The sequence below is a fragment of the Heterodontus francisci genome, chromosome 9 (genome assembly GCF_036365525.1).
Source record: "Heterodontus francisci isolate sHetFra1 chromosome 9, sHetFra1.hap1, whole genome shotgun sequence".
Classification (NCBI taxonomy): domain Eukaryota; kingdom Metazoa; phylum Chordata; class Chondrichthyes; order Heterodontiformes; family Heterodontidae; genus Heterodontus; species Heterodontus francisci.
In genome coordinates, this window is record NC_090379.1 from 15,250,260 (window position 1) to 15,277,791 (window position 27,532).

General features: G+C 43.8%; 1 protein-coding gene across 3 annotated transcripts in view; it reads right to left on the minus strand.

Moving 5' to 3' along the window:
• The window catches only part of LOC137373596 (neurexin-3-beta-like), a 586,548-nt gene that overhangs the window by 23,454 nt on the left and 535,562 nt on the right, over positions 1 to 27,532 (minus strand). For 2 of the 3 annotated variants that reach the window (XM_068038598.1, XM_068038597.1), the window contains exon 6: positions 18,857 to 18,935. In XM_068038598.1, coding sequence (XP_067894699.1) covers positions 18,857 to 18,935 — 79 coding nt within the window. Of the gene's footprint in view, positions 1 to 18,847; positions 18,936 to 27,532 lie in introns of all 3 variants that reach the window. The other variant, XM_068038596.1, reaches the window with a different exon arrangement.

Here is a 27,532-nt window from a genome sequence, read left to right on the forward strand (position 1 = left end):
CGTACCCAGCATGAGGGAAGCACCTTTAGCAAGGGAGGCTGAAAAAAAACTGATCCAGCACATCTTCAACAGTTTCATTATTGGCTGTTTCCTTGGTGTGTGCTTTCAAATATTATATTTATAATGAGCTCCATTCCGGAACATCACTGATATTTGAGTCAAAAATTGAAATAGCCCCTGCTGAACAGGGGAATCTGTGTGGTAACAATGCAGAGGCTTGTTCTTCATAGGAGAGCTGCAGGAATATTCCAGTGAAGGGCAGAGTGCTGGGATTTCTGAGAAGCTAAGCATCATTATTAGACTGAACTGAAACCCCAATCATTCTTGATTTTTAAAGTCCACTGTTACATAGGATTATATCGAGTCTACAGCACAGGAACAGACCATTTGGCTCACCTGCTCCATGCTGGTGTTTATGTCTCACATGAGACTCCTCCCACTCGCTCTTCATCTAACCCGGTCATTATACCATTCTATTCCTTTCCCCCTCATCCACCGACCTAGCTTCACCTTAAATGCATCTTTGCTCTTCACCTCAACTGCTCCTTGTGGTAGTGAGTTCCGCATTCAAACCACTCTCTGGGTTTCTCCTGATTTCCCTATTGGATTTATCAGTGACGATCTTATATTTATAACATGAGGAAAAGTCACCAATCAACGCAACAGACATAGAATTCTACGTCTGAACACGGGTGGGTTCCTCCATGGCCACCTACTGGATCCTTCAACAGAGAATACGATGAGATAGGATCAGTTTGACTATCTCAACTGATGAACAGAGCCTGCATCTGGATTAATAACTAGTGGAGTTTTGAATTTGAAAACAATCTTTGACCTCTTTTTGTAATGTTTGGGGAAGGGGGCTGAATTGGCAGAGCTTGCTGTCTTTATACCAGGAGCGGGGAGGGCACCTTTCAGGATCATTGGCACTTCAGTGCAATTCACATCATCATGTCGCACGTTCATTAAGAAGTGATGAACAACAAATAGTTTTCCCACCCCTTCTTTTCATGGAGACAGTTCCACTTTAATTACTAAAGCAGTTATTTACTGCCCCATATTCTCTGGACAAATGAAAAGTTATTGCTTTAATAAAACATCTTGCTTACATTGTAAATCAGAGCACTTATTAATAAGCTAGTGATCTTCCAAACTCAATGGCCTGTTCATAGGAAATGGATTAAGTCTCTCATCCCATTCAGACATTACATAGGAGTGCTGGAGATTTATTACATCTCATTGGTGTACAAGCCAATGCAGAGGTCCCAGTGAAACAAATTGCTACATTTTTCTTTTCAAAAGCAGCCTTTCAGTTGTTAAAAAGTCAGCGATGCAACTGCATGGAATTGGCAGATTTCAATCCAATCTGTTCAACTTGAAGTTTGGGAGGGAGGGCACAGGAGATAAACATGATGACTAGACTCCAGACTCTGAGCTAATTTTTTTTTTTAAAGTCTCTTGTGAGCGATGGATGAATTGGATATTGATGCCAATGGACAGGAACTGATAAGAAAAGAGAAGCTTCACTTTCAAACTACTTTCAATATGTCCCGTGCGTGCTTGTGAAGGCAGATATTTTGTTGAGCTAGGAGCTCGAAATTTCATGAGGATCACAACCTGCAGAACGACAACCCAGAAATTAACTGGGTCCTCACTGGCAATTGACAACCTTTCCTTATAATAGCCATATAATTGCATTGGCCAGGCTGTGGAGAGCTCAACATATCCACCAACATAATAAATGAGGGCCAAGTATTTTAGCTCAGCTGATAACAGAAACTATCCATAAATTTCAATGATTGCAGACACACCTGCAAGGTTAACACAGGAACAGCAGCAGGCCATTGTATTTGCATTTTGCTGCAGATATGGATGCTTGGCCACCTGCGTGTCTGAGGTTTTAAGTATTCAAGATGCTACACTTTACAAAGGCTGGAATTGATGCAGTGAATAAAAACCCCATGCCAAATGCCCAAATAATCCAAAAGTGGGTCATTTTGGAAAAAAGACTTCTCAATTGCTGGAGGAGAAGTTTCCAACAATGAAACTAAAAAGGGGCGTCGTGGTGAAAATGTTTAAAGATAAAACTGAAGCTCTTTGTTTGGATTGAAGTCTTTCCATGGATGGTATAAAAATCATCCTGTTCGATCATTCAATTAGGTCATAGCTGATCTGTACCTTAACTACTCATGCAGCACAGAAGGACCTGCTAGTTCTCTGAAAGAGCTATCCAATTCGATTCAATCCCTGCTCTTTTCCTAAATCCCTGTAAACGTTTTCCCTTAATGATTTATCCAATGGTTTAACCTTGCTTTGGTAACCTATACCTCTATTTATTGAATCAATGTACTGTTGCCTAATAAAAATCTATCAATTTCAATCCTGAAAATGTCAGTTTACCAAGCCTCGTCGCCCAGTGTCCACAGCCTTTCTTGGGGAGAGAGTTTCACTACCTTTTCTCTGAAAAAGTGCTTTGTGATTTCACTCCTATATTGCCTAGCTCTAATTTTAAGATTAGCACCCTTGTTATGGATTCCTCAACCAGAGGATGTAATTTATCTGTATCTGCTCTATTGAATCCCTTTGAAGACCTCAATTAAATCATCCCTCAACATTATAAACACAAGGGAATACAAACCACAGGTGCGTGCAACCTGTCTTCATAAGTTAACCCTTTAAGCCCTAGTATAATTCCATTGAATCTCTGCTGTACCCCCTCCAAGGTCAAAATATCCTTTCAAAGATTCCGTGCCTATAACTGACTATAGTACTCCTATAGGATCTGACCTAAACGCTATACAACTGAAGCATCATCTCCTCGCTTTTATATTCCAACAACCTTGAGATAAAGGTCATCATTCCATCATGACTTTTGATTAAACCTCGAAGGCTCTACTCTAATGATACTTTTAAAATTTCTCGCCTGTATATTTAACGGTCTCCAAGCCAAATTTATTTTCAAGATGTGGTCAACACTATTGCTTGTCCCAAGTTTCCCTGATAACTGAGTGGTTTGGTAGGCCACTTCTGAGGCCATTGAGTGTCAGCAAGGGATTGGAGTCAGATACAATCCAGACCAGGCAAGGACAGCGGTTTCCCATCCCCGAAAGAACAGTCAGGAGCCAGTTGGGTTTTTACAACAATCACTAGATTTATTCAAGCCAATTTCCCAAATCCTGACCTCTGAGGGTTGCATAATCCAGTGCCCCAATGATACCAAAGTTCTGCTACAAAATGCTTCTCATCAGTCAACTGTTGCAGCAGAAATTAATGATATTCTTCAAAAAAAGAACAGTACCCAACTGCTTGATTTAAGCACGAAGTTGAACTTTACGCTAAAGATTTTCCCATGTTCTAAAATTATTTTGGTCTTATCAAGAAAACCCGTATGCCAAATGAGAAATATTAATTTCATCAGTTGAAAACTTACATTAGACTTTTAATGGAAAAATCCAACAGTTAACTTCCACAAACTAGCAGCCAAGGTGGCCACTGAAATTTACATCTGAAATACCAAGAGTTTGAACTGCAGACAAAAGTCTAACAAGAAGCCCAGACAGATCAATGCTTTGGCTAACTGAGTAGATTATCCAGATCATCCTCGTTAGCGGGCCATTCAAATTCATCCTGAGGCATTCATAAGTGGAGACGTCCCTCAAGTGAGTAAAAACTGACAACCTCACTTACGAAACGTTTTGGGTTTTAGACTTTGGATCTCATTAAAAACAAAGGAGATTGATAGAACCATGTGACAACTTTTCCCAGTTGTGAAGAAAGGTAACTGAAGTTGAAACATTGGGCTAGATTTTACGTTGGGCAGACGGGAGCTGGCCACCGACTTATAAGTCAGTGGAAAACCCGCTTCCGCCTAGCCTGGGGATCGGTCCTGCATTTTACGGGTCCCCAGGCTTTAATTGTTCCGAGGCGGGATTTCCACCCACTTGAAGGAGGAAGTCCCGCCTCATTGAGCTGTTGGCCAATCAGCAGGCTGGCAGCTCTTAGTCCCAGCCATGCCACCGGGAGCGGTGGCCACTGCTGGGACTGCAGCCTAGCTGAGGACATGGAGCCAGGAGTCCAGATAAGTTTGGGTTGCCTCGCCGGGGGTAATCGGTCGGCCCCCGGCGAGGCAAGGGTGGTTGTTTGGGAGGGAAGGGGGGGGGGGGGGTCTTGGGTCCTGGGGTTGGTTGGGGAAGTGGGGGTGCCCTCAATTGGCTACCCTGTGCCTGAATGTCAGGGCCCACCCCTGAGGCGCTGAGAGGCCAGCAGCTTTCCCAGGTAGCCTTTCCCTGCTCTAGGACGCCCGCTTGCCACACATAAAATCTGCGTGGAGAAGGGTTGAAGGCCCTTATGTGGCTGTTAATTGGCAACTTAAGGGCCTTGATTGGCCTGGGGCGGGCGGCCCGTTTTCCACCCCGCGCCCAGCGCCCCCACCCCCCTGCCCAACGTAACGTGGGGCGGAGGCAGGATCGGGTCGGGAAGATCTCCTGGAGCCTCCCACTCCATTTTAAGCCACATCCCCCACCACCGTCTGGCTTGTTGGGGTGGCGTAAAATTCCGGCCATTAAAACTGTTTCTCTCTCCGCAGATGCTGCCTGACCTGCTGAGTATTTGAAGCATTTTCTGTTTTCATTTCAGTCTTCCAGCAACCACAGTATTTTGCTTTTGTATAAGTACTTTTGAAATATAGGCCGGAATGTTACAGTGGGCGGACGGGAGCCGGATTCCGACGTAAATGTCGGTGACGAACCCGCTTCCGCCCAGCCTGGGAATCCGTCCCATATTTTACAGATCCCCAAGCTTTAATTGGCCCGAGGCAGGACTTCCACCCACTTGAGGGAGGAGGTCCCGCCTCAGTGGGCTGCCGGCCAATCAGTGGGCTGGCAGCTCCTAGTCTCAACAGCGCCACCGGGAGCGGTGGACACTGCTGGGACTGCAGCCCAACCAACGCCATGGACCCGAGAGAGTGGGTAGGTTTGGGTTGCCTCACCAGGGGGATCGGTCATGCCTGGTGAGGCTAGGGTGGTCGTTTGGGGGAAGGGGGGGGCATCTGGAATCCCGGGGGTGGGTTGGGAGGCGGGGGAGGCCCTTAATTGGGCACCCTGTGCCCGACTGCCATGCCCCCCCCGGGGCGTGGAAAGGCCAGCAGCTATCGCTGGGCGGCCTTTCACATCCCCGGCACACCCGCGTGCCACGGGTAAAATACCCGTGGAGGTGGGCGAGGGCCCTTAAGTGGCCGTTAAGTGGCCACTTAAGGGTCTTGATTGGCCTCGGGCGGGGCAGGATGTTTCCCAACCCCCGCCCCCCTGCCGGACCTCCGTAAACTTGTTCGGAGGCGGAATCGGGGCGGGTAAGCCTCCCGGAGCCTGCTGCTCAATTTTACGCCGCCTCCACGCCACCATCCAACCCGTTGGGGTGGCATAAAATTCCGGCCATAGTCACTGTTGTAATGTAGGAATCTGCCAATGACTTCTTGCTCCAGTCTTCACTATTTACCATCTCATCTATTTTAATGTAATCCAAAAACTTAGATATACAACTCTCTATTCCTTCATCAAAATCATTGATTAATATGGTGAATGGTTCAGACCCCAGACCTCAGGGGAATACCACTAGCCACATTCAGTCAATCAGAGACCTACCCTTTATTGCTACTCTCTAACACCTATCTTCCAACCAATTTCCAACTTTTGTCAGAAGGCAGTCTCCATTTCTGTGCACTCCGCCAACAAGCTTTTGTGTGGAACCTCATCGATAAGCCCATATAAATAATATCCATAGACACTCCTTATTAGTGACCTCCTCAAAAACTTCAATTCGATTAATCAGTCATGACTTACTTTAATAAAAGAATGCTTTCTCTCCCTGATCAGCTCACATTTGCTTAAGTGCTCAGTCAGTCTGTCTTTAATGACCATTATTTCAATGGTTTGATTTGATTTGAACTTAAACAGATATGAACCTTGAATTAATCAACTTGAATGAAAGGTAAAAATGCTATTTATCAAATCAATTTGAAAAGATTGAAAATTCAGTAAATTTCACGGCAAGGCGTATTTAAAATTCACATTGCTATGGGTACCCGCATGGGTCCTAGTTATGCCTGCCTTTTTGTGGGATATGTCGAACATTCCTTGCTCCAGTCCTACTCAGGCCCCCTCCCCCAAATCTTTTTCCGGTACATTGACGACTGTATTGGTGCTGTTTCCTGCTCCCGCCTAGAAAACTTTATCAACTTTGCTTCTAATTTCCATCCTTCTCTCGCCTTTACATGGTCCATCTCCAACACTTCCCTTCCTCGACTTCTCTGTCTCCATCTCTTGGGATAGGTTGTCTACTAATATTCACTATCAGCCCACTGACTCCCACAGCTACCTCGACTACACTTCTTCACACCCTGCCTCCTGTAAGGACTCTATTCCATTCTCCCAGTTTCTACATCTCCGACACATTTGCTCTGATGATGCTACCTTCCATGACAGCGTTTCTGATATGTCTTCCTTTTTCCTCAACCGAGGATTCCCCCCCACTGTGGTTGACATGGCCCTGAACTGTGTCTGGACCATTTCCCGCACCTCTACCCTGACCCCCTTCCCCTCCCTCCCAGAACCGCGACACGGTTCCCCCTTGTCCTCACTTTCCACCCCATCAGCCTCCATATCCAAACGATCATCCTCCGCCATTTCTGCCACCTCCAGCGTGATGCCACTACCAAAGGCATCTTCCCCTCCCTTCCCCTGTCAGCATTCCAAAGGGATCATTCCCTCAGCGACACCCTCGTCCACTCCTCCATTATCCCCACCTCGTCCCCTTCCCTTGGCACCTTCCCCTGCAAGCGCAGGAGGTATAATACCTGCCCATTTACCGCTTCTCTCCTCACGATCCAAGGCCCCAAACACTCCTTTCAGGTGAAGCCGCGATTTACTTGTACTTCTTTCAATGTAGTATACTGTATTCGCTGCTCACAATTTGGTCTCCTCTACACTGGGCAGACCAAACGCAGATTGGGTGACTGCTTTGCGGAAACCTCCGCTCAGTCCGTCAGCGTGACCCCGAGCTTCCGGTTGCTGGCTAATTCAACACACCCCCCTACTCTCATACTCACATCTCTGTTCTGGGATTGCTGTAGTGTTCCAATGAATATCAATGCAAGCTCAAGGAACAGCATCTCATTTACCGATTAGGCACACTACAGCCTGCCGGACTGAACATTGAGTTCAATAATTTCAGAGCATGACGGGCCCCCGTTTTTATTTTTAATTTTAGTTATTTTTTTATTTTTTACTTGTTTAGTGTTGTAAAACCCCATCTGGTTCACTAATGTCCTTTAGGGAAGGAAATCTGTTGTCCTTACCTGGTCTAGCCTACATGTGACTCCAGACCCACAGCAATGTTGACTCTTACTTGCCCTCTGAAATGGCCTAGCAAGCCACCCCGTTGTATCTATCCGCTATGAATTCAATAAAAGAAATGATACTGGACAGACCACCCAGCATCGACTTAGGCACCGGAAATGACAACGGCAAACCCAGCCCTGTCGACCTTGCAAAGTCCTCCTTGCTAACATCTGGGGGCTTGTGTCAAAGTTGGGAGAGCTGTTCCACAGACTAGACAAGCAACAGCCTGACATGGTCATTCTCACGGAATCTTACCTTACAGGCAATGTCCCAGACACTGCCATCACCATCCCCGGGTATGTCCTGTCTCACCGGCAGGACAGACCCAGCAGAGGTGGCGGAACAGTGGTATACAGTTGGGAGGGTGGGTGATCTCAACATTGACTCCAGACCCCATGAAGTCTCATGGCATCAAGTCAAATATGGACAAAGAAACTTCCTGCTGATTACCACCTACTGCCCTCCCTCAGCTGATGAGTCAGTACTCCTCCATGTTGAACAGCACTTGGAGGAAGCACTGAGTGTGGCAAGGGCATGGAATGTACTCTGGGTGGGGGATTCAATGTCTCCGCTGGCTGGAGTCATACCTAGTGCAAAGGAAGATGGTTGTGGCTGTTGGAGGTCAATCATCTGAGCTCCAGGACATCACTGCAGGGGTTCCTCAGGGTAGTGTCCTAGGCCCAACCATCTTCAGCAGCTTCATCAATGACGTTTCTTCAATCATAAGGTCAGAAGTGGCGATGTTTGCTGATGATTGCACAATGTTCAGCACCATTCGCAACTCCTCAGATACTGAAGCAGTCCGTGTAGAAATGCAGCAAGACTTGGACAATATCCAAGCTTGGGCTGATAAGCAGCAAGTAACATACGCGCCACACAAGTGCCAGGCAATGACCAACTCCAACAAGAGAGAATCTAACCATCTCCCCTTGACATTCAATGGCATTACCATCGCTGAATCCCCCACTATCAACATCCTAGGGGCTACCATTGACCAGAAACTGAACTGGAGTAGCCATATAAATACTGTGGCTACAAGAGCAGGTCAGAGGCTAGGAATCCTGTGGCAAGTAGCTCACCTCCTGACTCCCCAAAGCCTGTGCACCATCTACAAGGCACAAGTCAGGAGTGTGATGGTACACTTTCCACTTGCCTGGATGGGTACAGCTCCAACAGCACTCAAGAAGCTCAACACCATCCAGGACAAAGCAGCCCGCTTGATTAGCACCCCATCTACAAACATTCACTCCCTCCACCACCGACGCACGGTGGCAGCAGTGTGTACCATCTACAAGATGCACTGCAGCAACACACCAAGGCTCCTTAGACAGCACCTTCCAAACCCGCGACCTCTACCAACTAGGACAAGGGCAGCAGATGCCTGGGAACACCACTCCAAGTTCCCCTCCAAGTCACACACCATCCTGACTTGGAACTATATCGCCATTCCTTCACTGTCGCTGGGTCAAAATCCTGGAACTCCCCTCCTAACAGCACTGTGGGTGTACCTACCTCACATGGACTGCAGCGGTTCAAGAAGGCAGCTCACCACCACCTTCTCAAAGGCAATTAGCGATGGGCAATAAATGCTGGCCTGGCTAGCGAAACCCACATCCCATGAATGAATTTAAAAAAAAATTAATTTGTTTCTACTGTGCCTACCCACTGGTTTTTTTCATGTTTGTGCTTGTGGCCAGGGCTGTTCATTTTTCTGTCAATTGACACCCTCTCTGTACTAACGCTTTGTCTTTTACCACACCATTAACATACCATTTGCCTTTGCTCCATGACATTCTGGTCAGTTATTCTCTGTGACCTTGTCCTATCAACACCTTCTCTCTTGTTATCTCCTGCCCCACACCCACTTTACTTGCCTAAAACCTTTTACATATCTAATATTTGTCACTTCTGATGAAGGGTCACTGACCTGAAACGTTAACTCTGCTTCACTCTCCACAGATGCTGCCAGACCTGCTGAGTATTTCCAGCAGTTCTTGTTTTTATTTAAAATTCACATGTCTATCGGAGAAATGTGTTCAATATCAAAGGCATCACATTTGAATATCAAAGGAATATAAATGTGATTATTATGTATTTAAGTGATTTCATACAATCCTAATCCTCTTTCCAAAGCAGCAACTGAATTCACAGATAGTTCACTGGATTGAGATTTTTTTAGAGATGTTATTGATGATTTGATTGAACTGTCCATTGGGCTTCATGTAGATGTGATGAATAGGACAGCTTGGTCATTTTAGGGTCATATAAAGAAGACGCACATTGTGCATGTTCAGAAGCGGCGATAAAATGGCAGGGCAAATGCGAGGAATAGCTTTTAATATGGTAGGCATCACACATCTTTGTCCTGATTTTCTGGTCTGAGGGATGTTGGGCCTACACACAGCCTACAGCCATTTATATTGGTTAACACTAACAGGCTTGAGGTGCTGAATGGCTTATACCTGGCCCTATCTTCTCATGTCAAGAGCTAACAGCTATGATAGTGCAAGGCACAAAGACCAGGAGGTTCCAGTTTCAATCTCGGATTGCTGTTGTGTTATCTGGAGTGCAGTTAGTGGAATCATCCTCGAATCCTGAGGCGCATCAGAAAGAGAGCAATGAAAGGCCAGCGGCAATTTACCATTCACCCATTGTTGTCCAATTTCTTGGGATGTGCGTATTGCTGGCAAGTTTTTATTGCCCATCCCTGGGTGCTCTTAGAAGATGGTGATATAGCTCAGTGGTTTGTCCGGCCACTTCAGACGGCAGTTAAGAGTTAACCACGTTGGTTTTGGGTCTGGAGTCGATGTAAGACAGCAGGCTTCCTTCCCAAAAGCGTGTAGGTGTCTGCTGTAGCTCAGTCGCTCGCACTCTTGTTGCTGAGTGAGGAAGGTGTGGGTTTGAGTCCCACTCTAGAAACTTGAGCACAAAGGCTTTGGCTGACACTCAGTGCACTACTGATGGGGGTGCTGCTGTTTGGATGTGACATTAATTTGAAGCATGCCTGCCCTCTCAGGTGGATATTGAAGAGCCCCTGGCACTATTGTAGGATGAGTAGGGGAGTTATCTCTGCTGTCCTGGTCAATATTTATCCCTTAATTAACTGGTCACTATCAGAATGGTGCTTGCAGTCTGCAAAAACTGGTTCCCACGTCTCCTATATTACAACAGTGGCTATACTTCAAAAGTACTTAATCGGTTGTAAAGTGCTTTGCGAAGTCCTGAGGCTCTGAAAGGCACTATATAAATGCAAGATTGTTCTTTTAATCTATCAGCCCAACAGCTCCTGATGACCATATTCAATCAGGGTGGAGGCAGCAGAAAAGTTCATTCAGCCCAATAAGGCTGCTCCTTTCACAAACTATCCCATCGTGGACTCTACCCCATTTATTCAATCTCCTGAGTGAAATTTCTGTCTGATCCCTAAAGGTTAGTAAGTAAAAGGCCAGCGTATTTAGCCATTTCCACCATTCAGCCCTGGCCCACTTGATAACATTTGTCCAACAGAAGCTGGCCATAGCCAGACTCGAAATTTATTCCATTTGTTTTGGGATTAACTTTGGCTTTGACATCTTCAAAAAGCTACAAAGGTGCTTATTTACCTTGTATTTTGTCCATTAAGTTCACTGGTACTTTTGAAAGCAACTTTTGCCCTATATACAGTCTGACAAACTGTCTACGACCATCAAATTGCAGGAATGTTCATTAAGTTTTGGGGAAGGGCAGAATGAATCAATTTTTTAAATCAAATTAAAAAAAACGTAAGTGAGAGCTTCACTGAAATTCACAGCAACGCGGGTTCTGAACATAAAAGGAAGGGGTGTATCAATCAGCCAGTTGCTCTCTTGCTGTGAAGATGGCTTATGAGCAGCTGCTAGCTTTTGTTTTCCTGAGGAGAAAGAGCTATAAATTAAACAAATAAAGACAAGGGGCATGAATAATAGAAGATTCCACTCAAGTAGAATGCCGTTCAGTCTGGCATTTAAATCTCCAATACCAGTTAACTACAACACTCGCATCCAAAATGATGCTGATTCAGTGACCCAATTCATGCACACCATGTTCTGTAAAACTGCAACATGATGGAATGGCTTAAAGGAGACACTTTGCTTTACACAGAATGTACAGCATAGAAACAGGCCATTCGGCTCAACTGGTCTATGCTGGTGTTTATCCTCCACAGGAGCCTCCTTGAACCCCTCTTCATCTCACCTCAAAAGGTTAAACATAGGGAAGATGCCTAAAATTATGAGAGAGACCAGAAAAAGCTAAGCACTAATAACTCACAATAGGGAATTCAGAAGAAACGTATTTAGCAAGCGAGTGGTTAGAATTGGAACTCACTACACATGGACTGGCTGAGGCATTTAGTATTTTAAGGGGAAGCTAGATAAACACACGAGGGAGAAAGGAATGAAAGAATATGTGATGGGGTGAGATGAAGAGGAATGGGAGGAGGCTTGGCTGGAGCTTAAACACTGGCAAAGGCCTGTTGGGCTGAGTGGCCTGTTCCTATGCTGTAAATACAATGCAATATGCAATATGTGTAGCATATCCTATTATTCCTTTCTCCCTCATGTATCTAGCTACCTCTAGAGAAAGGAGCCCAGCCTGTTGAGTCTTTCTCAATAGATATAGTTGTATTCTCACTTACAGTGACTAGGGAATGGTAGTGTAATGGATATGTTACTGGACTAGTAATCCAGAGGCCTGGATCCTGACACAAGGCAGCTGGAGAAATTAAATTCAGCTAACTAAATTAATCTGGAATAAAAAGTTAGTCTCAGCAATGGTTACCAACAACTGGGTTGTTGTAAAAACCCATCTGGTTTACTAATGTCCTTTAGGGAAGGAAATCTGCCGTCTTTACCCAGTCTGGCCTTCATGTGACTCCAGACCCATAGCAACTGCCCTGTGAAAAATGGTCTATCTAGCAAGCCACTCAGTTAAGTGCAATTAGGGATGGGGAATAAATTCTGGCCCACACCCTGTGATTAAACCTTCAAAAAAAATTAAAATGACGCTTCACAGCCTAAGAGCTTAATGAGCCACCTACCCTACTATTGGCTCTCATCCACCTGCTGTCAGTGACTGAGATTAGCTGGATCAGCTCCAAGTGGGCATGGAGCCTCCCTGGACTGTACGGTTCACAAGTGCACCAGGTGGTGCTGTTGCCAACCCAGGCACAGTGGGGGTTGTATTTAATTAATAAAAAGATTTACAGAAAAAAAAATCAGTGGTGAACTGCTGTTTGAACGAAAGTAAGCCACACGTAGAAAATCCATCGTGGCGTTTGACAAATGTTTAGACTACTAGATTATCAGGACATCATCAAGGACTTGGAGTAAATGGAAGCGAGGAACAAACCCTCAGTCTAAGGAACCGCACTCGATTAGGATGAAACCACAGGTGGTGGAAGCAGATTTAATAAGAAATTCCAAAAGGGAATTGGATAAATGCTTGAAGGGGAAGATTGGGAGTGCAGCGAGGAAAGGGCTAGAGCAAGTGGAACTAATTGGATCGCTCTTTCAAAGAGCTGGCACAGGCACCATGGGCTGAATGGCCTCCATCTGTACTGTATGATACTGTGACAATGGAATCTAAAAAGGTGCAGGTAAAATTTACTGAATAAGAAATCATAACTTTTATTTTACAAGAACGAATGACTAAACGAGAATAGATTGAGGCCTCATCCGATCTAGGTATGGATGTCAAGGAAAGATCTGCCATTGATTCCAGGAGCGCCTACACAGCATGAACCAGTTTTGAGCACCAGAGTTTCAAAGACAGAGTGCATTAATAATGCTCTCAGACATACTAATATAAATTAGAATAAAGGTCTGTGATCGTAACTCTGAGGACAAGTGAATACAAGTACCCTCTCATGGGCATTTAACAGCCTCCAGAGTTCACACACATTTACTAATGTGTTATTGGGTGTTGCATGAGGCTTTGTAGTCCTGTTATTATCTGCCCCCATCCTTTTTAAAATTATTTTCGTGAGATGTTGGCAAAGGCCATCATTTGTTGCCCATCCCTAATTGCTCTTGATAGCTGAGAGACTTGCTAGGCCATTTCAGCAGGCAGTTAAGAGTCAACCACATTGCTGTGGGTCTGGAGTCACATGTAGGCCAGACCAGGAAAGGATGGCAGATTTCCTTCCCTAAAGGACATTAGTGAGCCAGATGAGTTTTTATGACAATCGATGATAATTTCATGGCACCATGACTGAGACTAGCTTTTTAATTCCAGATTTTTATGAATAAATTGAATACAATTCCAGCAGCTGCTGTGATGGGATTTGAACCCATGCAGGAGTTTGAACCCATGTCCCCAGAATTACTAGTTCAGTGATATTACCATTATGCCACCGTCACCCTATCCATTATAGCTCATGCCTTCAATAGCCCTTCATTTAAATGGCTCAGGGAAACGTCCTTGTGCCTTAATCACCAACAAGGATTTGCATTTATATAGCACCTTTAACACAGTGAAACATCCCAAGGTGCTTCACAGGAGCATTTTTAAACAAAATTTGAATAAGGAGATATTAGGACAGGTGACAAGTTTGGTCAAAGAGGCAGGTTTTAAGGAGTGTCTTAAAGGAGGAGAGAAAGTCGGAGAGGTTTAAGAAGGGAATTCTAGAGCTTAGGGCCTAGCCAGTTGAAGGCATGGCCACCAATTGTGGAGCTATTAAAATCAGGATGCACAAGAGGCCAAACTGAAGGAGAACAGAGATCTCCGAGGGTTGGGGGGCTGGTGGGGAATACACAGGTAAGGAGGGTGAGGCCATGGAAGGATTTGAAAACAAGAACAAGAAATTTAAAAATTGAGGCATTGCTGGACCAGAAGCTAATGAAGGTCAGCAAGGACATAGCCCACAGGCACACAGCACCTCATGGATGCCCAGTTTTGCATTGCTAGATCTGTTCGAAATCTATCCCATTTAGCACAGTGATAGTGCCACACAACATGCTGGACGGTATCCTCAATGTGAAGGCGGGACTTCGTCTCCACAAGGACTGTGCAGTGGTCACTCCTACCAATACTGTCATGGACAGAAGCATCTGCGGCAGGCAGATTGGTGAGGACGAGGTCAAGTATGTTTTTCCCTCGTGTTGGTTCCCCCACCACCTGCCGCAGACCCAGTCTAGCAGCTATGTCCTTTAGTACTCGGCCAGCTCAGTCAGTAGTGGTGCTACCGAGCCACTCTTGGTGATGGACATTGAAGTCCCCCAACCATAGTACATTTTGTGCCCTTGCCACCCTCAGTGCTTTCTCCAAGTGGTGTTCAACATGGAGGAGTACTGACTCATCAGCTGAGGGAGGGCAGTAGGTGGTAATTAGTAGGAGGTTTCCTTGTCCATGTTTGACCAGATGCCATGAGACTTCATGGGGTCCGGAGTCGATGTTGAGGACTCCCAGGGCAACTCCCTCCCTACTGTAGACCACTATCCCGCCGCCTCTGCTGGGTCTGTCCTGCCGGTGGGACAGGACATACCCAGGGATAGTGACTGCAGTGTCTGGGACATTGTCAGGTATGATTCCATGAGTATGACTATGTCAGGCTGTTGCTTGACTAGTGTGTGGGACAGCTTTCCCTACTTTGGCACAAGCCCCCAGATGTTAGTAAGGAGGACTTTGCAGGGTCAACAGGGCTGGGTTTGCCATTGTCGTTTCTGGTGCCTAGGTCGATGCTGGGTGGTCCGTCCGGTTTCATTCCTTTTTATTGACTTCGTAGCTATTAGATACAAATGAGTGGCTTGCTAGGCCATTTCAGAGGGCATGTAAGAGTTAACCACATTGCTGTGGGTCTGGAGTCACACGTAGGCCAGACGAGGTAAGGACAGCAGATTTCCTTCCCCAAAGGGCATTCGTGAACTAGATGGGTTTTTACAACAATTGACAATGGTTTCATGGCCATCATTAGACCAGCTTTTAATTCCAGATTTATTAATTAAATTCAAATTCCACCTTCCGCTGTGGTGGGATTTGAACCCATGATCCAGATCAATACTCTGGGTCACTAGTCCAGTGATAATACCACTACGCCACCGCCTACCCTAATATTACTTCTTAATGTTGTTTTAATCTCCAAAACGTGCAATGAAAAATAAAAGCAATGTAAAACATAGAAAGGCATATCTGTTAACATATGCATGCACTTCTAGATGTAGTTGTGTATGGGACAAGGGGCCACATGGTCCAGCGACTCTACTGAGACTCCACAGTCTCCACCCTAATGTAAGAAACATAGACAGACATCAGCATACAGATGTTAGTCAATAGTGATTGTTTTTTCTCCCATTAGTATTTTCTATTAGAGATTATGATGAGCTCCCGATCTTGTGGTGAGGCCACTTTCTCAGTCTGACATTTCAAAGTGATGCACACTCATGGCCTCTTCCCATGTTAAACAATGTGAGGGGAAGTTAAGTGTGAGAAATGGACATCTACCGAGCGCTCCCCCATCAGCACTGAGCACTCCCCAATCAGGTGCAGCTCGGTTACATAGAATTACATAGAATATACAGCACAGAAATAGGCCATTTGGCCCAGCCCCACCAGAACAGCTTAGGCTCAGAGTAAATCTCCCTCTAAACTTGCCTCAGTCCCAACCTCAGAAGAGCAGTGTCCATTTCCTACATTTCAGCAACGTCAACACGTCAAAGGTACTTCATTGGTCATAATGCGTTCTGGGACATCCTGAGGTTGTGAAACACGTCATACAGAGGCAAGTCTTTCTATTTTCTATTTACCAGTCAATCCTCCTTATGCATCATAGGCTCCACATGAAACTGCCTCATCACTCACTGCACAAGCACTCTTTCCTCCCATCCATCTTGGTGGGACTCAAACCCAGGCCCCTGGCATGGAAGAGCCAGTAAATTGCCAATGGCTTCACTCTCAACCCCTGACGCCCAAACTCCCCATTGCAATATTTAACTATTAGAAGTCACTGAAGTGTGAAGTGACAAAACTGAAACAGGCTTCACATAAATATTTATCCACAAGCTCCCAGCACTGGTACATCTAATTGAGAGAGTGCAGCATGGGCTTTTGTTTACACTTCCCAATTTATCACAGTACAAAATCTGGTAGCACTGATATTTAAAGCTTTTTCCAATTGGTAGAGTGGAAACATTAGAAAAATATCATAAAACAAGGGAGAGTGTCTTCCAATAGCTGCTGTATTAACTGGACAAAGGCATTTAAGCTTTTCTTTGCTAGTCCATGCTTGACTATTGCTCTTTTGGGGATTTGGTTTTCTCTTGAAGAAAGAGTTGGGAGAGGGGGAAAAGGAAGGGGTGCGGGGGAGGCAAGAACGGGGAGAAAAGTTTTTAACAAATCTCTACAAAAACAGAGAACAGAATCACATGACGTCACAACATCGAGAACAGTAAAACCACGGACACAAACCAAGAACATCACAAGTTTCCCAATAGAAAAAAAAGCAGGAGCAGACGAAGAGGGTAGTGACCACACAGACACCAAATACAACTCAAAAAACAGAACTGTTTTGCCTGAATGAACACTGCAGGCCGGATGACTGATCCCCAGCGGCTTGCTATGAGACATACAATGGCCCCATCACAGTCCATGCACTGATTACAGAGTCATGAAAAGGGTGACTTTCAGTAAGCAGCTACCACTACAATATGCCAAGGATGAATGTTTCACAAGATCAAACATGAATTCGTAAATGTTCAGCAAGTAACAATGCTTCCTGACAATAAAATTCTTTATATGCCATCTGCATTTTCTTCAAAAAATAAATTACTATTTAACACAAGTAAAAATATTTGGAGGAATAAAGATAAAACTAAAGGCTAGACAGAGCAGTGACAGCAAGGAAGAGGTACAAGTGTGGGAAGCGGGGTGAGGACAGCCGAGCGATTGCTATCAACTTTCTATTTAATTCAGTTTTTATTCTTTCATACACAACTTTCTTTGGCAGTCAAGGGCAGAAGTCACCGCCCATTCTGCCAGGTTCGATGGCAAGAAAGGATTTTGTTGCCTCTAAAAAGAAAAATATTTTTTGCAAAAAAAAGAGAAAAAAATTCAATTGAAAAAAAAAACACGATTTAAAATTTTTTTTTTAAAAATGCCTCCAAAAATTTCAAAATTATTAACATTTTTATTTACAAAATATATATGTATATATATGTATATATATATATATATAGATATTATCATTCTCTACCACCAAAATTACATGCGGTACATGATGAAGTGAGATAGCGAGTAATGTTAGCTGTAATTGGCGCTTGACAACAACATAAATTGAACTAAAAACCAGGCGTGCGTTTACAGATAAAAACAACATCGCATGCAACTGTTCAAGATTGCTGATGCTGGGGTTAGAATGAGGGAGTGAATTTCTGTGTAAACATATGATTTGATGGTGAGGGACTGTTGATATCTGTCTTTTTTTAAAAAATATTTTTCAAAAATACTTCCCCAAAAATGAAATAAAAGTATCTATAAAACTCAGGGAATCTTAAGACGATGGGGAGTTTGATCGACCTGTATCAAATATATTTACTTAATATTAATTTTAAAAAAGAAAATGCAAGGCCAGTAAAATATCATAAAATCTTTTGCTGAATATCTCTTTATATATCTGCACTATTGTTTATCTATAAATATATATACATACATACACACGTGTACATATATATATATTTAATTATGTAGGTAAGCCTGAATCTATGTTTAAAAAAAAACATACACAGAAATTCTTTGATATCTGTTCTCTATTACAATAACCTAACCCATGGCAAGCCTTAAGAGAGAGAGAAAAAAAAAAGAGGACCAGCCTAATATTTGCAATAAATCAGCTCAATATCACTCGTTTGGCTGGCAGTGACAGTCAAAATGCTTCCGTCAGTGAACAAATGAAGAAAGAAAAAGGAGTAAGACATTGTAACAGTGAAGATCAATCGCGTAACTGACGGTAGGCATTTTGGGGCATCGGTTAAATTAACACGGCCCCCGTCTATTACTAATTTCGGCTATCTGTAGCTGGGCTCAGCTCCCTCAGCGACAAAATTAGTGCAAAAACGATACCATGTTAACCGCACTTGAAGGTCCCATGGGCCTGTGTGCTCTCAATAAAGAGCAGGAGAACAATTAGCAGGATTAACGTGAAATCTTCACTATCCCCTGCTTAAACATTTCATTTATTCTGATGAGTGTCCCAAAAGGATTCCAGGCAGTAATTCCAATTTGTCATCTGTTGATCAAACAACTTATTTCCTTTTTGGTTATCTTTGCATTACTCGGTCAATGTTGTCTTCTTAATCTTGAGTTTCCCCTCACTCCCCTTCCCCATACTGCTCCATGGGACCAGATGCCTTAAATTGGGATTCCTCTACTAGTTTCTATTCTAATTATTATTTTTATTTTTTATAAATTATCTTTGCGGAAGAAGCAAGCGAAAATGGACTGACCTAACCCACCTGAGCTCGGCTCACACTCATCGAGGTCCTCATCATCACTCGCACACTCAGCTGAGGACACAATAAGGTCATCAGTGACCTGCAATGAGAAAGGGAAAAAAGAGGTCACAGAACATATCACTATGGATGATTCTCTCTGCAAGTTGAAACAGAAAAAAAGAGTTTGCATTAAACAGTGCCTTTCACAATGTCCCAAAGCGCTTTACAATGAAGTACTTTTTGATTTGCTGCCACTGTTGTAATATAGGAAACACAGCAACCAATTTGCACACTGCAAGCTCCCACAACCAGCAATGTGATAATAACCAGATTATCTGTTTTTCTGATGTTGGCTGAGAAATAAATATCAATCAGATACCATGAAGAACTACCCAACTATCTTTGAATTTGTTTTTATTCTTTCATGGGATGTGGGCATCGCTGGAAAGGCATTTGTTTGTCCATCCTTAATTGCCCTTGACAACTGAATGGTTTGCTAGGCTATTTCAGAGGGCAGTTAAGAGTCAGTCATATTGCTGTGGGTCTGGAGTCACTTGTAGGCCAGACCTGGTAAGGACAGCAGATTTCCTTCCCTAAAGGACATTGACGTGGGACCATTTACATTCACCTGAGACAGCAGGTGGGGTCTCGGTTTAACAAAGTTAAAATGGGGGTCACATCAGGGTTGGCCGATTTCTCTGGGTAGTTTCTACTAAGTTCCAAACATGCTGCCTTTCCTATATTACAACACTTCAAAAGTACTTTATTGTCTCTGAGCTACTTCTGGCATGACCTGAGGTCAAGCAGGGAACAATATTGATGCAAGTTCTCTCTTATTCACTCTTCCTTCTCTCTGTGAAGGAGCTGTATCTCATCCTGCCCCACAGCTTCCACAAAACACCAGAACTCTTCAACTCCACCTCCTCATGATAGCTTCATGCTTTGAAAACCCCAAATTACCTAACCACTACCTCTTGAATCAACCCTAGCTGGAGTATTGTATCCAATTCTGGGCACCACACTTTAGGAAGGATGTGAAGGCTTTGGAGAGGGTACAGAAGAGAATTTACTAGAATGGTTCCCGGGATGAGAGATTTCAGTTACGTGGGCAGACTGGAGAAGCAGATGTTCTCCAGAAGCAGTGAAGACTAAGAAGAGATTTGATAGAGGGCTTTTAAAATCATGAAGCGTTTAGATAGTATAAATAAAGAGAAACTGTTTCCAATGGCTGAAAGTTAACTGGACCATCCACATAAATACTGTGGCTGCAAAAGCAGGTCAGAGGCTGTAAATTCTGCAATGTGTGACTCACCTCCTGACTCACCATTTGCAAGGCACAAGTCAGGAGTGTGATGGAATATTCTCTACTTTCCTGAATGAAACAACATTCAAGAAGATCGGCATCCCATCCACCACCTTCAACAATCACTCCCTCCACCATTGGCGCACAGTGGCAGCAGTCTGTACCATCTGCATGATGCACTGTAGCATTCAGCCAAAGCTCCTTTGACAGCAACTTCTAAACCAATGACCTTTACCACTTAGAAGGACAAGGGTAGCAGACACAAGGGAACACTTCCACCTTCAAGTTCCCCTCCAAGTCACACACCATCCTGACTTGGAAATTTATCTCAGTTCCTTCATTGCCAGTGGGTGAAAATCCTGGAACTCCCTTCCTGACAGCACTGTGGGTGTACCTACACAACAAGGACTGCAGCGGTTCAAGGAGGCGGCTCACCACCACCTTCTCAAGGGCAATTAGGGATGGGCAATAAACGCTGGACTAGCCAGCAACATCCAGATCCCATGAATGAATTAAAGAAAAAGGTTGATAACCAAATTAAAGGTGATTGGCAAAAGAACCAGAGGCGACATGAGGAAAAGTGTTTTTACATAACATTTGGTAGGATTTGGAATACACTGCCTGATAGGATGGTGGATACTAATTCAGTAGTAGGGAATTACATGAAGGGGGAAAAAAACTGCAGGAACATGGGGAAAGAGCAGGGCAGTGGGACGAACTGGATTGCTCGTTGAAAAAGCCGACACAGACTCGATGGACCAAATGGCCTCCTTCTGTGTTGTAATATTCCATAATTCTGTCTTTGATCATTTCTTCTTCAACTTTGGTTGTGTTTTGTTACAAGTTTAGTATCAGCTGTGGCTCAGTTAGTAGCCACTTTATTTCTGAGTCAGAAGATTATGCGTTCAAGTCCAGTGACCTGTGAAGAAAAATCAAGGTTAACACTCCAGTGCAGTATGGAAGGAGTGATGTACTGTTGGAGGAGCTGTCTTTCAGATGAGACTTTAAACTGAGGCCCCATCTGCCCTCTCAGGTCGATGCAGATTATCCCATGGTACCATTTTGAAAAAGAGCAGGGGAGTTAGCCCCGGTGTCCTGGGCAATATTAATCCCTTAATGAACATCACAAAAACAGATTATCTGGTCATTATCAAATCGATGTTTTTGGGAGTTTGCTGTGTGCAAATTAACTGCTGCGTTTCCTACATTACAACAGTGACGACACTTCAAAAAATAAAGTGCATCGTTGGCTGGAAAGCGCTTTGGGATATCTTAAGGTTGTGTAAGATGCTATGTTTAGGCAAATTTTTCTTTTCTGTCTTTTTTGAAGACAGAAGGGAATAAACTACAGTTGCCAATAAGATCCAGAAGGACGAGTACTCCTTGAACACAGCCAGTGAATATTGTGTAAGACTCGGAGGCTGCCCTCTGATTAGTAACTTATTGACACCTTCTAGAGATTAACAGAGCATTCAACGACTGGGGAAAAAGAGGGTGGATTTAGAAATAACAAAAAATACTTGTCCAGTTACATTTGGAAAAGTTTTGTTACTGGCTACCAGAGCATTACAATGGAGCTGATGTTTTATCATTAAAGTGGGCACCGCATTCACAGGCAGCTTCAACCTGGCTGCTGCTATCAGTTTGGATTACAAGTGCTACTCAACCCAAGAAGATTAGCTCCCTATGTGAGATGAGACACCCTGTACCTAAAAGAGCCTCTCAAAGTTTCACAGATGGTGACCTCCTGCGTTAAACCAGCTTTCCAATTGAAAATAAAATGCCTGTCACTGTATCATCCCCGGATATACCAGTAGCGAGAGTGGATTCCTACACACACACACTCTTTCAAACCCAGCAAAGCTCTTTGACTTAACTACGCTTTAGATGTTCAGCTTCTCATATTTTTAACAACCTATCCACTCCCAGTACAGCAGCTCTCACCAACACCCCTGCCCCTTGCCCACCGCCCCCCCAGTTCTCGTCCTGCCTGAAACTGTGGCCGTCAGGTGCTGATACCCATCTTCCTCTCCAGTCGGATGGACCCCACAGTGTGGCCCCTCCATGTATTGGCCAACCCTGAGCTAAGATTCTAAAGCCCACATCCAGCCCATCAACACTCGTCAGCCTCACCATCAACCCCTGCCCGAAGGTCATTGCAAATAAGCAAATAAGGTCATTGCAGGGAATAGAAGTAAAAAAAAAAATGAAATTTTAGTTATTTATCTGAATGCGTGAAACATCTGCAATAAGATAGATGACTAGTGGCACAAATCGAAGTAATTTTTTTTTGGGGAGTCACTGGCTAGGCCAGCATTTATTGCTAATCCCTAATTGCCCTTGAACTGACTGCCTTGCGAGACTATTTTTAAGAATCAACTGCATTGCTGTGGGTCTGGAATCACGTGTAGGACAGCAAATATCCTTCCCTAAAGGATATTTAAGATGGATTTTTACAACAATCAACAATAGTTCCATAGTCACCATTAGACTAGCTTTTTTAATCCCACATTAATTGAACTCAGAATTCACCATCTACCATAGTGGGATTTGAACCCATGTCCCCAAAGCAGTAGCCCGGCTCACTAATCCAGTGATATTAACACTATGCCACTGCCCTCCTGAAATAATTTAGATCTAATCGCCATTACAGAGAAATGGTTACAAGGTGATCAAAGTTGGGTACACACTATTTTGGAAAGTCAGACAGAATGGCAAATGAGGAGGGGTAGCCCTGATAGTAAAGGGTGACATAAGGACATTAGTGCTAAAGGATCTCACCTCAGAAGATCATGAAGTAAAATCAGTATGGGAGAAAATTAGGAATAGCAAGAATCAGAAAATGCTGGTGGGAGTAGTGTTACGAGTGCTTCCTTTTTTTGGTTAAATTTTGAAGATTTGTGTTTTAAAACTGAAAAGGAGTCCATGGATATATTTTTTTAACAAGGGTCCCTGAGAGGTCTGGAATGTAAACAGCTACTGGATGGCTCCTGTCCTCAAATAATTATCCAGCACGGGTTGTTTTTGACTTGGGGAAAGATGCTTACAAAGAAGTGATGGGTCAAGATTTATAGAGGTCAGGAGACTTGACTCTTGTGACATTGTTTATGGTTTCGCTTTGGACAATGAGTTGGGATATGGACAATGATTTGAAAAGACAGTTGGAGAAAACTTGTCAAGGGAGCAAAACTTCAGCTCAGTCTGTTCCAGCTCTTTGAAAAAGCCTGCCAATTTTCCATCTCTTGAGAAGCAAGTGTAAGGAACTGTCTGAATCCCCTGTTACTGCATTTCCCTGGAAAGCCGCCCAAACTGATCTTCAACATCTCCTGACAAGAACTGTTCTAGGAAGATCCCAGTGACCGCCACCTACATGTATTTGAGACGCTAAACCAAAAAGGACTTCTGACATCTTTTCATATCTTCTCTTTTTTCTTCAAGAATTAGCAAGTATTTTGGCCAAATTATTTTTGTACTGGAGCTCGAAAGAGTAAATCATTATTTTTTCAGTTAACCATGTGTATGTGTGAGCGGCTAAAGTAAAAATGGAACTTTATATTTCGATCTGTGTGTTTATGCTTTGCTTCATTACTGGTTAAGACTTGTTTTGTAATAAACTGATAATTTTGTTGTTCATTAAAGAAACCTGGTTGACGTGTTTTATTCTGGGATAAAAATAGAGTCTATGTTTGACCATATCAGTAAGTGGGAAAAAAGTTAAATATCTGTTGTGACCTGTGGAGAAGTTGAATTCCTCCTCCCGCCTCAGTTGTAACAGTAATTTATAGGGCCGCTAACAGTCGTTATACTGTTGGATACAGCATTAAACAAGAAATTATTGGAGCTTTTAACAAATGCAATATAATAATTGTGGGGAACTTTAATCTTCATATAGACTGGGACAATGAAATTGGCAAGCGTGGTCTAGAAGCTGAGTTTGTAGAATGTTCTTGGGATAGTTTCTTGGAACAATATGTTGTGGAACCGACTAGGGATAAAGCTATATTAGATCTAGTATTGTAAAATGAAGCAGGGTTAATTAGTAATATTATAGTAAAAGATCCACTGGGAAATAGTGATCATAATACCATTGAACTCTAAGTTAAGTTTGAAAGTGGCATACTGCAATCACAAACAAGAGTCTTAAACATAAAAAAGTCAATACGTAGGTATGAGGGGAGAACTGGCTAAAGTAAATTGGGTAAATACACTAAAAGGTATGGCAGTAAATGAACAGTGAGAAACCTATAAAGAAACAATTAAAAGGTTCAACAAAAATACATTCCATTGAAAAAGAAAAACTCAACAAGAAAGACCCATCTGCAGCTCACTCAAGAAGTTAAGGATAGTATTAGATTAAAGGAAGAGGCTTACAATGTTGCAAAAAAGAGTATATTTTTATTCATACATGGGATGTGGGTGTCGCTGGCTAGGCCAGCATTTATTGCCTATCCCTAATTGTCCTTGAGAAGGTGGTGGTGAGCTGCCTTCTTGAACCACTGCAGTCCATGTAGGGTAGGTACACCCACAGTGCTGTTAGGAAGGAAGTTCCAGGATTTTGACCCAGCGACAGTGTAGCAAGTCTGAAGATAGGGATTGATTTAGAAACCAGCAAAGGGCCACCAAAAAGTTGATTAAAAAAAGGGAAAAAAATAGAAAATGAGAGTAAACTAGCCAGTAATATAAAAACAGATTGTAAGAGCTTTATAGGTATATAAAAGGATATAAAAGCTAAAGTAAACGTTGGTCCCTTAGAAGCAGAGACAGGAGAAACTATCATATTCACCAAGGAGAAGGAATTGGTGGATAATGAGCCTAGGGAAGGGAGTGCAGATAGTCTCAGTCATCTCATTATCAAAAAGGAGGAGGTGTTGGGTGTCTTGCAAAGCATTAAGGTAGATAAGTCCCCAGGGCCTGATGGGATCTACCCTAGAATACTGAGGGAGGCAAGGGAAGAAATTGCTGGGGCCTTGACAGAAATCTTTGCATCCTCATTGGCTACAGGTGAGGTCCCAGAGGACTGGAGAATAGCCAATGTTGTTCCTTTGTTTAAGAAGGGTGGTAAGGATAATCCAGGAAATTATAGGCCGGTGAGTCTAACATCAGTGCTAGGGAAACTATTAGAGAGGATTCTTCGGGACAGGATTTAGTCCCATTTGGAAACAAACGAACTTATTAGCGAGAGACAGCATGGTTTTGTGAAGGGGAGGTCGTGTCTTACTAATTTGATTGAGTTTTTTGAGGAAGTGACGAAGATGATTGATGAGGGAAGGGTGGTGGATGTTGTCTATATGGACTTTAGTAAAGCCTTTGACAAGGTCCCGCATGGCAGACTGGTGCAAAAGGTGAAGTCACACGGGATCAGAGGTGAGCTGGCAAGATGGATACAGAACTGGCTCAGTCACAGAAGACAGAGGGTAACAGTGGATGGGTGTTTTTCTGAATGGAGGGATATGATTAGTGGTGTTCCGCAGGGATCAGTGCTGGGACCTTTGCTGTTTGTAGTATATATAAATGATTTGGAGGAAAATGTAGCTGGTCTGATTAGTAAGTTTGCGGACGACACAAAGGTTGGTGGAGTTGCGGATAATGATGAGGATTGTCAGAGGATACAGCAGGATATAGATCGGTTGGAGACTTGGGCGGAAAAATGGCAGATGGAGTTTAATCCGGCCAAATATGAGGTAATGCATTTTGGAAGGTCTAATGCAGGTGGGAGGTATACAGTAAATGGCAGAACCCTTAGGAGTATTGACAGGCAGAGAGATCTGGGCGTACAGGTCCACAGGTCACTGAAAGTGGCAACGCAGGTGGATAAGGTAGTCAAGAAGGCATACGGCATGCTTGCCTTCATCGGTCAGGGCATAGAGTATAAAAATTGGCAAGTCATGTTGCAGCTGTACAGAACCTTAGTTAGGCCACACTTAGAATATTGCGTGCAATTCTGGTCGCCACACTACCAGAAGGACGTGAGGCTTTGGAGAGGGTACAGAGGAGGTTTACCAGGATGTTGCCTGGTCTGGAGGGCATTAGCCATGAGGAGAGGTTGGAAAAACTCGGATTGTTTTCACTGGAACGACGGAGGTGGAGGGGCGACATGATAGAGGTTTACAAAGTTATGAGCGGCATGGACAGAGTGGATAGTCAGAAGCTTTTTCCCAGGGTGGAAGAGTCAGTTACTAGGGGACATAGGTTTAAGGTGCGAGGGGCAAAGTTTAGAGGGGATGTGCGAGGCAAGTTTTTTACACAGACGGTGGTGAGTGCCTGGAACCTGCTGCCAGGTGAGGTGGTGGAAGCAGATACGACAGCGACGTTTAAGAGACATCTTGACAAATATATGAATAGGAAGGGAATAGAGGGATATGGGCCCCGGAGGTGCAGAAGGTGTTAGTTTCGGCATGCATCATGATCGGCGCAGGCTTGGAGGGCCGAATGGCCTGTTCCTGTGTTGTACTGTTCTTTGTTCTTTGTTCATGGGGCAATGAGCAAATGGCAGAGGCCTTGAACAAATATTTTGTGTCTGTCTTCACAGTAGAAGACACAAGTTTCATACCAGAAATATATGGTAACTTAGGAGCTAAAAAGAGTGAGAAAATTAATATCAGCAGAGAAAAAGTATTGGAGAAACTTAAGGCACTAAAATCTAACAAATCCCCGGACCTGATGGCCTACACCCTAGTGTTCTGAAAGAGCTGCAGAGATGGTGATACTTTAGCTATGGTTTTCCAAAATTCCTTAGATTCGGGAACGATCCCATCAGAGTGGAAGTAGGTAAATGTTACACTGCTTTTCAAGAAAGAAGGGAGAGAGAAAACAGTGAACTGCAGGCCAGTTAACCTAACATCAGTTGTTGGGAAAATGCTGGAATCTATTATTAAGAAAGTCTTAACAGTGCACTGAGAAAAGCGCAGTATGATTAGAACAAGCCAACATGGTTTTACTAAAGGGGAGGGGGTGGCGTAGCGGTAACGTCACTGGACTAGTAACCCAGACCCCCAGGCTAATGCTCTGGGAAATAAAACCAAAATGTGCTGGAAATGCTCATCAGGTCTGGCAGCATCTGCGGAGAGAGAAGCAAAGTTAACGTTTCAGGTCTGGGACCTTTCATCAGAACCCTGATTCTGATCCCTGGTGCAACTACAGTCCCCAGCGGGTATCACAGGCACTTTGATAAAAACATAAGAACCGGAGGAGTGGGAGTTGGCCATTTGGCACCTTGAGCCTGCTCCACCTGATAAGATCTTGGATGATCTGGCCTTAACTCCACTTTCCTGCCTGCTCCCCATAACCCTGGACTCCTTTGTAGATCAAAAACCTAACTCAGCCTTGAATATATTCAATGATCAAGCCTCCACTGCTCTCTGGGGAAGAGAATTCCAAAGATTAACGACCCACTG